The 15877-nt window shown below is 41.8% G+C and overlaps 1 protein-coding gene across 1 annotated transcript in view; it reads left to right on the forward strand.

Moving 5' to 3' along the window:
* Positions 1-14973, forward strand: part of LOC134674701 (coronin-1C-A) — a 29781-nt gene extending 14808 nt beyond the window's left edge. Inside the window, exons 4-13 of the mRNA XM_063532826.1 lie at positions 349-471; positions 1710-1853; positions 2350-2480; positions 3240-3347; positions 4729-4903; positions 6777-6840; positions 8122-8210; positions 8543-8683; positions 11697-11903; positions 13287-14973. Of these exons, the coding sequence (XP_063388896.1) occupies positions 349-471; positions 1710-1853; positions 2350-2480; positions 3240-3347; positions 4729-4903; positions 6777-6840; positions 8122-8210; positions 8543-8683; positions 11697-11903; positions 13287-13481 (1377 nt within the window). The 3' untranslated portion in view covers positions 13482-14973. The remainder of the gene's footprint in view (positions 1-348; positions 472-1709; positions 1854-2349; positions 2481-3239; positions 3348-4728; positions 4904-6776; positions 6841-8121; positions 8211-8542; positions 8684-11696; positions 11904-13286) is intronic.
* The last annotated feature ends 904 nt before the right edge of the window (positions 14974-15877 follow it).

Raw genomic sequence — 15877 nt, forward strand, 5'->3', positions numbered from 1 at the left:
TGTTAGTCTACCCACACGTGCTTTAAGGGACACTCGGATGCTCCTTTTCTAGACCCCCAACGCTAAACCCAGCACATATATTCTGGTTTCCAGCGTAATAGAGTTAGACCAAGAAAAGTCTGCAACGATTTTGATAGCACACGCAGTGCAAGTGTTATTTTAAACGTCAAACTTGTTGTGATGATTTTAATAAAACATTCTATTATTTTTTATGAAAATGAATACAAAACTAGTCAATTGAGGTATTCTTTTTTTGCTACTTTAACATCATTTTTAAGTCCTAGCGTAGAAAGAAATACTTTAATATTAATTTAGAGTGATATAAAAGTGTTTATCAACTTGTTTCAGGTCGGCCGTATCCCAGCAGACCACCCACTGGTTGGAGGTCACAAAGGCCCAGTATTGGACATCGCCTGGTGCCCCCACAACGACAATGTCATCGCCAGTGGCTCTGAAGACTGCGTCGTCAAGGTAAACCTAACAGTTCCAATCTTCCAGTAGTGGGCACTTAGCAGACCCAGTGGTGGGCACATCTCAACTCAGCAGATCCACTGCTGGACAGAAAGGCTTAGTTCAATCATCGTTGAATTGAATTTCTCATCACATCATTTGCAATGTCATATTATTATTTTTTTAGAGTTTTGCACGTAGCTATGTGGATCAGATGCGTACACTGAGAGAAAAGTACAACAAAAACACACTTAGAATTACAAAAATAAACTTAATCCGGGGACAAGGAGAGTTAACTAATAGGAACAAATTGACTTTTGTAATGTCTATTAGTTCTTGCAATTTCTATTATCTGTTTGTTGAAATTATATTTGGGATTACTGAGCTGTTTGTAGAAATAAATAAACTTTACAGAAATAGTGAAACGTCCATAATTATTACTAAAACTTAATTTTTTCCCCCAGTACAGAACTGTTTTTTAATTCCTGGTGATGATTTTTCTCTCAGTGTATGCTGTTTGCTTACATTAAATACTACTACTCTGGCGCAGCGACCCAAAGTGTGTCTTGGCCTCCAACACGACTGCTCGCCACTGATCCCGGTCCTGTGCCGTTTCCCGCCAGTTCTCAACCCGGAGCTCGCGCAGATCAGCGTCCACCACATCCGCCCATCGATACCTAGGTCGGCCGACCGGGCGGCGTCCTATCGTACTTACCGTACTTATCCTGCTTACATTAAGACGAAACAGGAGCTGAATTTTAAATATTTTAGGTAAATATACCCGTCTCGCTAACGGAAGCGGCTCCTAAAACCAGTGCGATTAGGACAAGGCTAAAAATCCTGCGTAAAAATCTCAAAAATCGAGGTTTCGTACTCGACTGTTTCCTCCTCCAAAACTTAACCAATCGTAACCAAATTTGGAAATCTAAATGATTATGAAATTATCTGTGTCGGACCGTTTTGCTTTTTTGCCTTATTGATATTAGTATTGAATACTACGCCTCTCATTGCGGCATAGTTAATGAGGCCATTTTGGCCATTTTTGAAGGGCTCTAGCGCCTTAAAAAACAAAAATATCAAAAAATGCAAAACGGTCCGACACAGATATTGTCAATTTTAATCTGTGTTCAAAAAATCATTGCTCTAGCATCAAAACCCACGGAGGAAACAGTCGAGTACGTTTGTATGGAGAAATGACCACTCCTGTTGGCTCTTAAATGGTAATGTAATTTTGTACAGTTGTTAATTCATGTTTTCAGGTCTGGCAAATACCCGATGGCGGTCTATCGCGGACGCTGACGGAGCCAGTGGTGGACCTGGTGTTCCACCAGCGGCGAGTCGGTCTCGTTCTGTGGCACCCGACAGCGCAGAACGTTCTGCTAACTGCTGGCTCTGACAATCAGGTATAATATTGTCGAATAACAGCTGACTTTGTGGATCTGATGGAAGGAAAACATGGAATAGAATAGTTTTTTATTCGCAAACACATTGACAATAGACATACATAGAAAAAACATAGTGAATAATAAAGTGTCACGAAATGGCACGAAATGTTAGATTTATTATTACATAAACGGTAGTTTTATTATTTTATTACAGTTTATTATCGCAAAGAGATCGCAAATAATGAATCTCATGCAGTTTTATCTTTTACGACACCGACGTTCTTTGAGGGGTGAGTCGTCGTACTAAATGTATGGGAGGGATTGAAGTTAATGTTTGGGATATTTCTGCTTTTATAAAAAAAAAAGTTATTAATGTAATTTTACTCATTGGATAACGCACTTTCGATATCAATTTGTAGTTTTCTGATATCTGTATATTTACGGAATTATGGCATGGCTACACTTAACGATGACACCCTGTATTACGTATCTGACTTGTCGGCATGTTTTGCAGATCGCGATATGGAACGTTGGTACCGGCGAGGTCCTGATCACGCTGGATTGCCACCCCGACCTCATTTACTCGGCGTGTTGGAACTGGACAGGCAGCAAACTGCTCACCACGTGTCGCGACAAGAAAATACGGTATACTATTTTGTTAACGTAATGTGAAATAAAATCTAAAATCTAAAAAAAAAGGTTTGCCAGCGTGCGATGGAGCGTAGTATACTAGGTGTTCGCAGAACTGATCGGATCAGAAACACGGAACTACGCTCCAGAACTAGAGTTGTAGATGTAGGCGTCAAGACCGCTAAGCTTAAGTGGGACTGGGCCGGACATGTCTGCCGCATGCACCCAGAAAGGTGGGCCAAAATGGTTACTGAGTGGGACCCACGGAATACAGTAGACGGTGCAGGCCGGAGTTTAGGCAGACCGAAAAGGAGATGGCGGGACGACTTGGACACATTCTACCCCAAATGGTGGGAAAATTCCGATGACAGGGTCGAGTGGAAAAAACGAGGGGAGGCCTTTGCCCTGCAGTGGGACACCAAGTAGGCTAGAAAAAAAAAAGTGAAATAAAAATAACTTTGGACGCATCCTGTTGGATGTTTAGTCGACACACAGACAAAACATCCTCCAGACTGAGCATAGTCGCGTTACCCCCTCTGCCACGCATACGGTAATTTTACTCCATGTTCGAGTCGAAAGTGTCTTTGTGTGACGTCCGTGTCTTAGTCGTCAATCACGGCACGGGACTTCGCTCACCTCATCCCGCGCACCCCCGCAGTTTTGGCATCATCGGTTGCATGAAATAATTGCTCTAAACTCGTTCTAGAGGATTCCTAGTCTATAGTACGTGCCCTAAAATGGGGGGTATAAAATGTATTGTATTGTTTGTTGCAGCATCATCGACCCCCGCAAGGGCGAGGTGGAGGCGGAGGCGATCGCGCACGAGGGCAGCAAGGCCTCGCGCGCCATCTTCCTCAAGCACGGCCTCGTCTTTACAACCGGGTAACATTACATCACTTTACAGTACATATGGTGCTTATTTATTATTACCGTCCTAGTGCGGTAACTAGCAAAATACGTGCCTACGTCACAGAATAAATAATAGTACTAGGTACAGAAGACTGACTCTAACAAAACGCGTCTGTCATGATCAGCACAGATGTGGCCGCTAGGTGGCGACAGCGCCACGCGCGGCTTATGGCAAACCCCAAAATTGGGGTCGAACGGATGGACTTGTAGCCACGCCTGCCTACGTCGAATATTTAAAGAGCCATATGTACTGTAAATATAACATACACGTGCGAAAGGGTAATTCGCAACTCGTGTCGATTTAAAACACTCCCTTCGGTCGTGTTTCAATTTATCGCCACTCGTTGCGAGTATCCTACTTTTCGCACTTGTATCGTAATGTACTATTGTAAAATTGCAATTCTATTATAGATAGAAAATATTGAAATTTACAGCGGACTACTAAATAAAGTTAGACCAAGAAAAGTCCACAAGATTTTGATAGCATACGCAGCGCAGTGCAAGTGTTATCTGAGTATATTTTTATAAGTGTTTGTTGAATCAAGAACGGCATGTCCATCATTGGCACTTGTCAGCTTGATGTGTCCAATACTGGGCCCTTAGGATGTTATTCCACATATCCAATTTCTTTGTCCAATATGTATTGCGTCTCACACTTTGCTTAATGAGAGAGCTAGACGCAATGACATTGGACAGGTGGAATAAAACCATTATACATGTTTTATTTTCTTTACCAATACCACCAATACCAATGACCACCAATGATGATGTACCAATGAGTTTTTCGGAACTTATGTACGAAATATCATTTGATAGTTACTACTAGCTTTTCGGTGAAGGCAAACATCGTGAGGAATCCTGCATACATCTGCGAAGAAATTCAAAGATGTATGTGAAGTCCCCAATCCGCATTGGGCTGGCGTGGGGGCTATAGCCCAAACCCTCTCGTGCTTGAGAGGAGGCCTGTGCCCAGCAGTGGGACGTATACAGGGTGTCCCAGAATTCGACGTCAAGCCGTAAACGGATGATAGACCAAGTCATAACAGTTATCATAAAAATACAAAAAAAAATCCAACTCATGTTCTTTAAAAATTATGGTCACTTTAAAAATTCACTAAAAAATCCACACCCTGTAATTATTCAAGATTACACAATAATAAAAAAATTAGAATAAATTATGGAATTTGTAGTAACAAGAGTTAAAGAACCATTACAGGGTGTGGATTTTTTTTTGTACTTTTATGATAACTGTTATTATGACTTGGTCTATCATCCGTTTACGGCTTGACGTCGAATTCTGAGACACCCTGTATAGGCTAAATTATTATTATTTTATTATTATTTTCTTTAACAGTTTCAGTCGCATGTCGGAGCGGCAATACTCGCTGCGCACCCCGGACGCGCTCGGCGAGCCCATCGTGACGGTGGAGATTGACACCAGCAACGGTGTCATGTTCCCGCTGTATGACCCCGACACCAACCTCATCTACCTCTGCGGCAAGGGAGACTCGGTCATCCGGTACTTTGAGGTACGATCACCTTACATTATACTAGACAAGACTAGCGTCGGTCCACTGTGAGACCGTGGGCCACTGTTCACGCGCTCGAGCACATCGTGACGGTGGAGATTGACACCAGCAACGGTGTCATGTTCCCGCTGTATGACCCCGACACCAACCTCATCTACCTCTGCGGCAAGGGAGACTCGGTCATCCGGTACTTTGAGGTACGACGACCTTACATTATACTAGACAAGACTAACGTCGGTCCACTGTGAGACCGCGGGCCACTGTTCCCGCGCTCGAGCCCATCGTGACGGTGGAGATTGACACCAGCAACGGTGTCATGTTCCCGCTGTACGACCCCGACACTAACCTCATCTACCTCTGCGGCAAGGGAGACTCGGTCATCCGGTACTTTGAGGTACGACGACCTTACATTATACTAGACTTAGATGAACGCCATCTTGTAGTCAGAAGTCAGAAGAGACAAGTTTTGTGTTTTGACTATAACGTTTTATTGTGTTAAGGAGTTGTGAAAATTGGAAAGGATTTGGAGATTTTGGCTAGAATTGTCCATTTCAGAACTCCTTGTTAACACAATAGAAAGTCATGACTACAAAAATGGCGTCGATTCACTGTGAGACCGTGGGCCACTGTGCACGCGCTCGAGCCCATCGTGACGGTGGAGATTGACACCAGCAACGGTGTCATGTTCCCGCTGTATGACTCCGACACTAACCTCATCTACCTCTGCGGCAAGGGAGACTCGGTCATCCGGTACTTTGAGGTACGATAACCTTACATATATCAATCTTCGATTGACGCCATACTTGATGTCAAATTCGGACATGTACAGTCGCCATCAGATATATCGGAGCGTCCAAGGTGTTCACAATATCTGAACACGCACTCTAACGCCTTGACAATAGAGGCGTGCTCAGATATTTGTGAGCACCTTGGCCGCTCCGATATATCTGATGGTGACTGTAATTACACTAATTACCTCCCTGACATAACCTCACGTGTATTTTTGCATGTGGTAGGTATTTTTTCTTAGTTTTCATTCACTGTAGAAAAATACACGTGAGGTCTCCTTATACCCCCCTCCCCCAACGTGATCTGTCATGATTTTTGTCGTGCCGCCATCCCCCCCCCCCCCCCCAAACCCCTCGAAAGTCGCGTGATTTGTGCTCAAGCCCTAATAGGTGACGGTTTAGTGTCTGAGGGAAAAGGAGCCGTGAAACTTGAAAGGATATCTAAATTGTTTTTTTTCCTCAAATATCAGGTCCAGCTCCTTATTAATTATCAAGGTACCCACGGAAACCACCCTGTATATACCATGTCGCTCAGGGAACCCAGGGAAACCACCCTGGATTATCCGGACAAAGAAATTGTAATAAAAAGTTTGAATACAAAAATGACAACCGATATGTATTTCGACCTTATTAAAATATTATGAAACTACACAACGGGACTTAATCGCGTATTTACAACAACAACAACACAACACACAACAACAACACCGTCCACACAAACAACACCGTCAACAACAACAACAACAACACAAACAACACAACAACAAACAAACAAACAGGGGAACAAATAATAAAATAACAGGGGAAATAAACAGGGGACAACGCCGTCCTCGAAACGTCGGAGGTAAATCTTAAAACTTAAATACGCGATTAAGTCCCGTTGTGTAGTTTCATAATGTTAAATAATAGTGAAAGTTTAAATCAGTGCTTATTAAAATAATCATAAGTTCCACTTTACAAAAATCTTAGTTATCAATGGAGTGTTTTAAATATCGGGACACATTCAACATTCACATACACATTCAACCATTTCCATTAAAATGTACCTGCTTGCAATTTTAATTTACATGTCTTTATTTTAACAGGTAACGCCAGAACCGCCGTTCGTGCACTACATCAACACCTTCCAAACGCCAGACCCGCAAAGAGGTTCGTAATCAACAAACTATAAATCTTAGGGTCGGTTGCACCAAACTGTTCGTATCGTTAAAGAGTTCGCTAAATTTTCATGTATGGATAGTTTCATAGTAAAGCGCCGGGGCGCGCCGGCTGACGATGATCAGTCTGTCAAATGTGGTTGGTGCAACTGGCCCTTAGACAGCTAAAGTCAATTATAAATTTATGACACTTTGATATGTCCTACAAATATCTTCTTCTTCCTCGCGTTATCCCGGCATTTTTGCAACGGCTCACATAGGAGCCTGGGGTCCGCTTGACAACTAATTCCATGATTTGACGTAGGCACTAGTTTTTACGCAAGCGACTGCCATCTGACCTTCCATCCCAGAGGGGAAACTAGTCCGGTTACCTCACGATGTTTTCCTTCACCGAAAAGCGACTAGTAAATATTCGTACATAAGTTCCGAAAAACTCATTCAACGAACCGGGGTTTGAACCCGCGACCTTCGGATTGCAAGTCGCACGCTCTTACCGCTAGGCCACCAGCGCTTCTCTTCATGTCCTACAAATATATGTAATAAAATAACGGAACCAGTGTTGGACACCTTAAACTGGCAGGTACCAGTAATGGACACTACATTGTTATTGTTAATATTAAAAAATGCAAATAGAGGATCAATGATTATGCCTAGTATTTTGAAAGAATATTGGATACTTATGTAAATTTAGTGTTGCAAACAAATGCATAAGTTTGACTTAAATTATTTAAAATAATAAAATGTTTATAAATTCTGTCTATCACTGGTGCTTTCATCCTGTATAGCAGCGGTCGGCAACCTGCGGCTCGTGAACCTGTCACTTGCGTCCCGAGTGCCGCCTTGGCTATTTTGTATGTAATAGTGACAAACGACAATGTCTCATAAAGTCATAAATATTAACAAAGTACGGCCCGCGTCACTCCGTTAACTACTATGTGGCCCTTGGCTGCTATAAAAGGTTGCCGACCGCTGCTGTATAGTGATCGTAAATTGTATTCAAAAATGAGTGTGCAAGGTGATATGTTTTTCCCATCACGGAACACGGACCTTTGGGAGGCGTGCGCGGAGCCGAAGCCAACACGTAGAGTCCATTTTGACACTTATATGAAATGTAAGGGGTACACCGAGCGGATGCTGCCATTGCCCGGTCATGGGACGCTCGCAGAGGACCCGCCAGGGTGTAAGGACTATTGAGAGTTGATGGAATCTTGAATATTAGATTATTGGGTGAAAGCGATGGACTGAGTACTGATGATGTTTATTATTGTTTTAGGTATCGGCATGATGCCTAAGCGAGGTTGCGATGTTGCCACGTGTGAAATTGCCAAATTCTACAGGCTGAACAACTCTGGCCTGTGTCAAGTAAGAATATCAAATTAAAAATCTTTTGTTATACATAGTTGTCGTAATTTTATTATTTATAATGCTTAAAAACCGCCTTTTGCCTAGACGGGGAGAAATCAGTTTTCATTCCCTTTCTAACTAATTTATTTTAATTATAAGGGTAAATTCGTACATTTATTTGAAAACGAGAAGTATCCATTTTTTTTTCACAGTAAAGGACATAGTTTTTATTTTAACCTCTTGACCGCCTCAGTTGGTCACATCAAAATTAACCTTCTTGCATGCCAATAAGGTTTATTATTGCGGTCAAAACGATAAGAAGTTATTTTAGTTTTAACCCTAATTTCCAGGTGGTATCGATGACGGTGCCGCGCAAGTCGGAGCTGTTCCAGGAGGACTTATACCCCGACACGCTCAGCGACGAGGCCTCTCTCACGGCCGACGAGTGGGCCGGCGGCGAGGACGCCGAGCCCTGCACCATGTCGCTCAAGGTACCCAGGGATACCACCCTGTATATACCAAGTGGCTCAGGGTACCGTAGAGAACCCCGCCTATATACACTATGTCGCTCAGGGTACCCAAGGAAACCACCCTGTATATACCATGTCGCTCAAGGTACCCAGGGATACCACCCTGTATACACCATGTCGCTCAAGGTACCCAGGGAAACCACCCTGTACATATATACCATGTCGCTCAGGGTACTCGTGAGGAACTGAGGAAACCATCCTGTGTGGGGGTGGTGCTACCTAAATAAACTTACAAATATTATCATTAACGCGACATAAACCGCGAGCCACTAGCAAGCGAGGCAACCGCAGCTGACGTGCACGGGGCTTCATGATACAAGTCTCGAAGTCGAGAAAGAGACGAATCCTACTTGTTACCTTTCCCTTAAGGCAGCGGTCGGCAACCTTTTAGCAGCCACGGGCCACATAGTAGTTAACGGAGGTGACGCGGGCCGTACTTGGTTAATATTTATGACTTTATGAGACATTGTCGTTTGTCACTATTACATACAAAATAGCCAAGGCGGCACTCGGGCCGCAAGTGACAGTTTCACGAGCAGTCTGCAGCCCGCGGGCCGCAGGTTGCCGACCGCTGCCTTAAGGAATCAATTGGCTTATGGACCTACGATGTCATACCACACATTTATTTTTTGTTTTAAGATTGTAGTTTTAAGTATATTGTTATTATTACAATACAAAACATCGCCAAAGGTATGTCTATGTAGGCATGGTTTTTAACTAACATTTAATGAAGGTAAGTTTTGTATTTGGGTATTCTCTAATACAGTTAATTAATGTATGATATGATATTATTTAACTATGTTTTTAAATAACTATTACTATAGACAAAAACAGTCAAAAACAAAACTATAATTTGCAAACTTTATTAAATTTGGTTAAGGCAAATGTTTTCTTTTTGAAAAAAACCGGGCAAGTGCGAGTCGGACTCGCGCACGAAGGGTTCCGTACCATAATGCAAAAAAAAAACAAAAAAAAAGCAAAAAAAAACGGTCACCCATCCAAGTACTGACCACTCCCGACGTTGCTTAACATTGGTCAAAAATCACGTTTGTTGTATGGGAGCCCCATTTAAATCTTTATTTTATTCTGTTTTTAGTATTTGTTGTTATAGCGGCAACAGAAATACATCATCTGTGAAAATTTCAACTGTCTAGCTATCACGGTTCGTGAGATACAGCCTGGTGACAGACGGACGGACGGACGGACGGACGGACGGACAGCGAAGTCTTAGTAATAGGGTCCCGTTTTACCCTTTGGGTACGGAACCCTAAACAATTAACAATCGTTCAGTGGAATAGAATAGTACCCATAGTAGTCATTTAAATTTTCCCCGTTTGAAATATTACCTCAATAATTATCACAGTATTCATAATTATCAAATACAAGTCAGTTAAGTATAAGTATCTAAATTTGCAGCTTCTGATTTGATTTCGATAATTATCAGATTTTACATTCACGATAAACTTAAAAACTACTGAACGGTTTTCCTATCAATAAAGTGATTCTTGAGGAAGGTTTAGGTGTATAATTTGTTCAAGTTTACCCGTGCGAAGACGGGGCGGGTCACTAGTTCAAATAAGACCAGGTCTCAGAAGATTATAGGACTTTTTTTAAACCTAATCGAACGTGTGTTTAGTTGTCTACTCCATTGTTACATAGAAAAGGTTGATAGAAATGGTTCTATTTTATTTTAACTGTCATACAACCAAGCTACATATGTAGTGAATAATTGTTTTCCATCGTATTTTCACGGAAACGTACGAACGTGTCTTGCTATTTCAGTCAGTCGGCAGGCGTGTCTCACTCCGCGATTTCGTCGCTTTGCTACAGGTAGCTAAAAGTACATCGGTTCGACCCCAATTTTGGGGTTTGCCATAAGCCGCGCGTGGCGCTGCCGCCACCTAGCGGCCATATCTGTCCTGATCGTAACAGACGCGTTTTGTTAGAGAGTGAGTCTTCTGTACCTAGTACTATTATTTATTCTGTGGTCTCGGTACAAAAGTACTGAGGTTGACTGACGTAGCACGACCAATACGAACGTTTCCGAGAAAATACGAAGGAAAATTATTATGCACTATATCTGAACTGATACTCATATGGAATAAGACCATAAGCTATCGACCTTCTCTATGTAACAATGCATTACTGATTCCATCTCTTTCTTTGGTTCAACACAATAACCGTGAAGAAAGAGACAGTTGTTGTTATAATAGCATTTGTCTGGCTTCAACCTGTTGGCTTCCTCTAACATTTTTAATTTTCCCGTGTGTGTGTGTGTGTGTTTACTGTTTATGTGATAATTATGGACTATAATAATACTTTGAACTAACAATTATATTGAGAGATCATTAGACCAGCGACTGACTTTGGTGTTTTGCGCAAAAATGGTTCGGTCTCTCTTTCTTTTGAGTATATAAAGGAAAGAGACCCGACACAAATATTTGGAGAAATATGCAAAGTATGTTGTGAAGCTTTGGTTTTTTATGATATTCCCAATTTGTGTTATTTTTAAACCACGGTTATAATATGTGATATAATATGCTTATTTATACACGGGATATTTTATCTTCTGTAGAAATGTTCAATAGTTTATACAAATTCGTGATGTCATTATTTCCGAAGCGACATATTTATTGCTTTTAAAGCCAACTAAGGCCTCCAGAGTTTATGACCGAATTCGAACCGGTGTATTATGTATATAAAAATGAATCCCTATTTCCCTTGGTCACGGCTATACCAATTTCGCTGATACTTTTCGTGTTGTGTTTGTTATTCTCAGGAGGTCATAATGAAAGAAAATAAATGCATAAAAAATAGATAGATAGGTAGAAAAATTGGTAGGTGAAGACGATGTTCGCCGGGTCACCTAGTTAAATAATAAAATTGAGTACCTCACACACACGATTACCCCCGCCGCCAACAAACCGGAACCCAGACAGATGCTAACGCTAGGGGGTCCCCTAACCAACTACAGGAGCGTGCGCTTGTCGTGCAGGGCGGCTACGTGTCGGGCCGCGCCGCCACGCAGCTCCACGTCACCAAGAAGGCCAACGCGCTCGCCGGCGCCAAGGAGAAGGAGCGAGACAAGGACAGGTCGCCGACGCCCGCGCAGAAGAGGGACGACAGTCAGTGCGTCACTCCGGCCAGCGCGACGCCGCCGCCGGCTGTCACTGCTGTTATTGTAAGTATTAACTAGGGTGTGAAACACAAGGCTGACGCGCTCGCGGGTGCGAAGAAGGAGCGAGACAAGGACAGGTCGCCCACGCCCGCGCAGAAGAGGGACGACAGTCAGTGCGTCACTCCGGCCAGCGCGACGCCGCCGCCAGCTGTCACTGCTGTTATTGTGAGTATATGGGTATGAAACACAAGGCTGACGCGCTCGCGGGTGCGAAGGAGAAGGAGCGAGACTAGGACAGGTCGCCGACGCCCGCGCAGAAGAGGGACGACAGTCAGTGCGTCACTCCGGCCAGCGCGACGCCGCCGCCAGCTGTCACTGCTGTTATTGTGAGTATATGGGTATGAAACACAAGGCTGACGCGCTCGCGGGTGCGAAGGAGAAGGAGCGAGACAAGGACAGGTCGCCGACGCCCGCGCAGAAGAGGGACGACAGTCAGTGCGTCACTCCGGCCAGCGCGACGCCGCCGCCGGCTGTCACTGCTGTTATTGTAAGTATTAACTAGGGTGTGAAACACAAGGCTGACGCGCTCGCGGGTGCGAAGAAGGAGCGAGACAAGGACAGGTCGCCGACGCCCGCGCAGAAGAGGGACGACAGTCAGTGCGTCACTCCGGCCAGCGCGACGCCGCCGCCGGCTGTCACTGCTGTTATTGTAAGTATTAACTTGGGTATGAAACACAAGGCTGACGCGCTCGCGGGTGCGAAGAAGGAGCGAGACAAGGACAGGTTGCCGACACCTGCGTAGAAAAAGGACGACAGTCAATGCCAGCCAGACCAGCGCGACGCCTCCGCTGGCTGTGACTGCCGGTTGACTGACTCATTGTAAGTTTATTTTAGAATATTGTAAGGTGAAAATAACTGAAAAGGATAGATTCCATGTCCTCTCACAAATGGAATTTGAGATAAAAAAAAGTGTAAAGACATTTAGACGTGACATAAATCCAAAGAAAAGTAAATCAAGCAATAAACGAAACGAAACGGTTTCGCATGTGAATACGAACAAAACTAAAAAGGTTTTAGAAATAGAATCGTAAACAAAAATTAAGAACCCTATGGAGGAACCTGGTCTTCAACAGAAGGATATGATGTCACGATCCTCAGAATTGAGGGACCGACTGAAGAAGAAGAAGTCACGCTTGAATACCTTCGTGATTAATCACTTTCATTAAGAAACAAGTGTGGTGGGGCAAGGTAGGGCAGTTGCCCCACCCTGGTCTCTGACCATAAGCTAAGAATTTCTGTTTCAACCGTACCCTGTTACAACGTACCCAAGACTCCTCCCCTACTTCTGCCCCACCCCTTAAAAATGGTGCGTACGCCCATGCTTTAACCCCTTTCTTTTAGTAACAGTTATTCTATTCAAACGTAAAAACCTACTCGTTTCCACAGGAGAAACAGCTCTCCGACCTAATGGACGAGATCCGGAAACTGAAATCCGTGATAGTGAAACAGGAGAACCGCATCCGAGCGCTCGAGGCCACCGTGAAGGAGGCCGCCGTGAAGCCGCCCCTCTCCCCGCAGCCGTCCCCGCAGCCCTCCCCGCAGCCCAACCACACCGACAACATGGCGCCCGACGAGGTGTGAGCGCGGCTTGGCGGCCGAGACGAACGAGGTCTGCTATAAACCAATACCAACTGGCGGGTGAGATTATAATGACATTTCTTTCACTCTTGTCTTAATATTAACGAGGGTAAAGAAGATAGCATGAAGACCTCAGTCGCCAATTGGTATTGCGGTGGTAATATAGAAAAGATGTCGCTGGCTAAACCTATTTAATTGCTATACAACAGGGAGTTAAGTTAACTGGAGACTTTTATGTGTAATTTTATATTAATTTTTTTGACGAATTCGTTCAGATTTTTATGACGATTTAAAGCTGTATCAAAAAGTGATGTCCTGTCCGGTACAGGCTTCGCTTTCTTTTATAATTACCAAATGCTAGTGACATCTCGCGGATTTCGGTAGTAAGTATGATATCTGATTTTTTGAAGTAACGTTCGTTTTTTTGTACTAAAATTATATTTGACATTGTTTCGATAACTAAAAAAATACGAGGACGGTATTTTTGGTGTTAGTTTGGAAGCAATGCTAAGCGTTGGTGGAAACATCTCATACCTGACTGTCGTCCTGAAGAAAACACAATGTTATTGTGCTAAAATAAACGTTTTTAATTTATAGCAATGAAATATGATTGATAAGTATCTCTGTATTTTTTTATTAAAAAAAACAGTCTCTGATAAATTCACTGTGCAAAAAATGTTACATATACATTTTTATTCAGTAAAGTTTAAGTAAATAATGTATTTTCTCATTGGGCGACAGGTGTGTGATGTGTGATGTAATATCCAATATGCAATAGAGATACTAAATTCGGTTAGGTATTTAAATAATTTTACAATTAAAAAATCGGTACCATTACTATGATAAGTTGATTTTACTTTGATAATTATCAATCCAAAATGTTACACATCATTTGCAATGATTTATTTTGATAAATAATATAGCAAATTTCTGTCATAAATACATTGTTTTGCCCTCAAATAATAACGCTTTAGAGTTTATTTTTATCGGTCCCATTTGTCCTTTTAAAATTATTTGTATACTGAACCGAATCGAGTATGTATTTTATTTATTAATAACATTGTAAATATTAAGGTTAGCGAGTGATACGCAATAATGTGCCTTATTTTACACTATACAAAGTAGCCATTTTGATGACGTCACAAAAATTTAAAAAAGAACAAATTGGTGATGATTTTTTTGCATTTAGTGTTCCGTAGGTTTTACATTTCGCCACTTTTGGCGCTAAGGCACTTCTTAAAAAAATCTCTATTTCCCAAAAGTTTAACTTTTCAAATGTTTCACATCTAAGGTTATTATGATATTTTTATTCAATTCAGTATCATTCACATGTATTTAGTTTTATAATAAAGTCGGCATTGCATTATGGACTTTAAAGACTAGGTTTAAGGCTGTTTTTGCTTAACTTATGCCTTGACGAAGTCTTATAAATCTTATGATATGTTCTTATATATTTTTGTTATTGTATTTTGGACAAAAGTCTGCAATATCTTAATGATTAATACTATTAAAAAACTTATGAGCTTATAAATTACCTTTGTTACAATTGTCTTATTTTGATAAGTATAAGAAAATTTACGTTCATATTGCAATGTCGTCAATATCAGAGATTGTCAAAGTATGTATTTGAAATAATTAGTTTATTTATTCGATTTGTATGCAATTGCGTTTACTATGATTAGTCGTGACGTATGGTATGATGACTTATAATTTGAAATGTATATGTAATTAATTACCGATAACACCTACAATATATTATACTATAGCCGCCCAGACGCCAAAACTTGCCAAGAAAAATGCAATCTTGAATTGTCAAAACTAAGATTCAAATTAGAATGGAACAGGAGACCTTTTTATAGGACTCTGGGCGGCTAGAGGCTATTATGTAAATTTATTTATGCAAGGAATAACTGGTCTTATTTAAATTTGAACTGCGTTGGAGTAAAGTTAAACAGATACTAAACTTTTTGTTTTTTTCGACCATATTTAATGTGCAGTCGAAGTCAAAGATATGTTTACATTTTCCGCCTTATTACAAAGGAGTAAGGTGCCAAAGTGTAAACATATCTTTGACGACGACTGTACTTATGTGTTGTTTCTTATTTTATTGACTAAACGTTTTGGATGTAACTTTTTTTGTATATTTCATTAATTTATCAGTCGTCATACCCCGCGCTTGTCGGTATTTAGTGTTAAGAGTCCAGTAACTCGGTGCTTGTATTCTAAACCCTATTGCTAAGGCGTTACGCTTCTAATTTGCTGGCTCAATGCATTATTAATTACTTTATGTTAATAATACTCTTAGAAATTTAAACTGTGCACAAATGTCGCAACACTCAAAGAGTCAAACGAAAAGACTTGGCTTAAAGCTCTCGTAACCAGGCCATAAAAAAAACGAT

This window comes from Cydia fagiglandana, chromosome 20 (assembly GCF_963556715.1).
Source record: "Cydia fagiglandana chromosome 20, ilCydFagi1.1, whole genome shotgun sequence".
Taxonomy (NCBI): domain Eukaryota; kingdom Metazoa; phylum Arthropoda; class Insecta; order Lepidoptera; family Tortricidae; genus Cydia; species Cydia fagiglandana.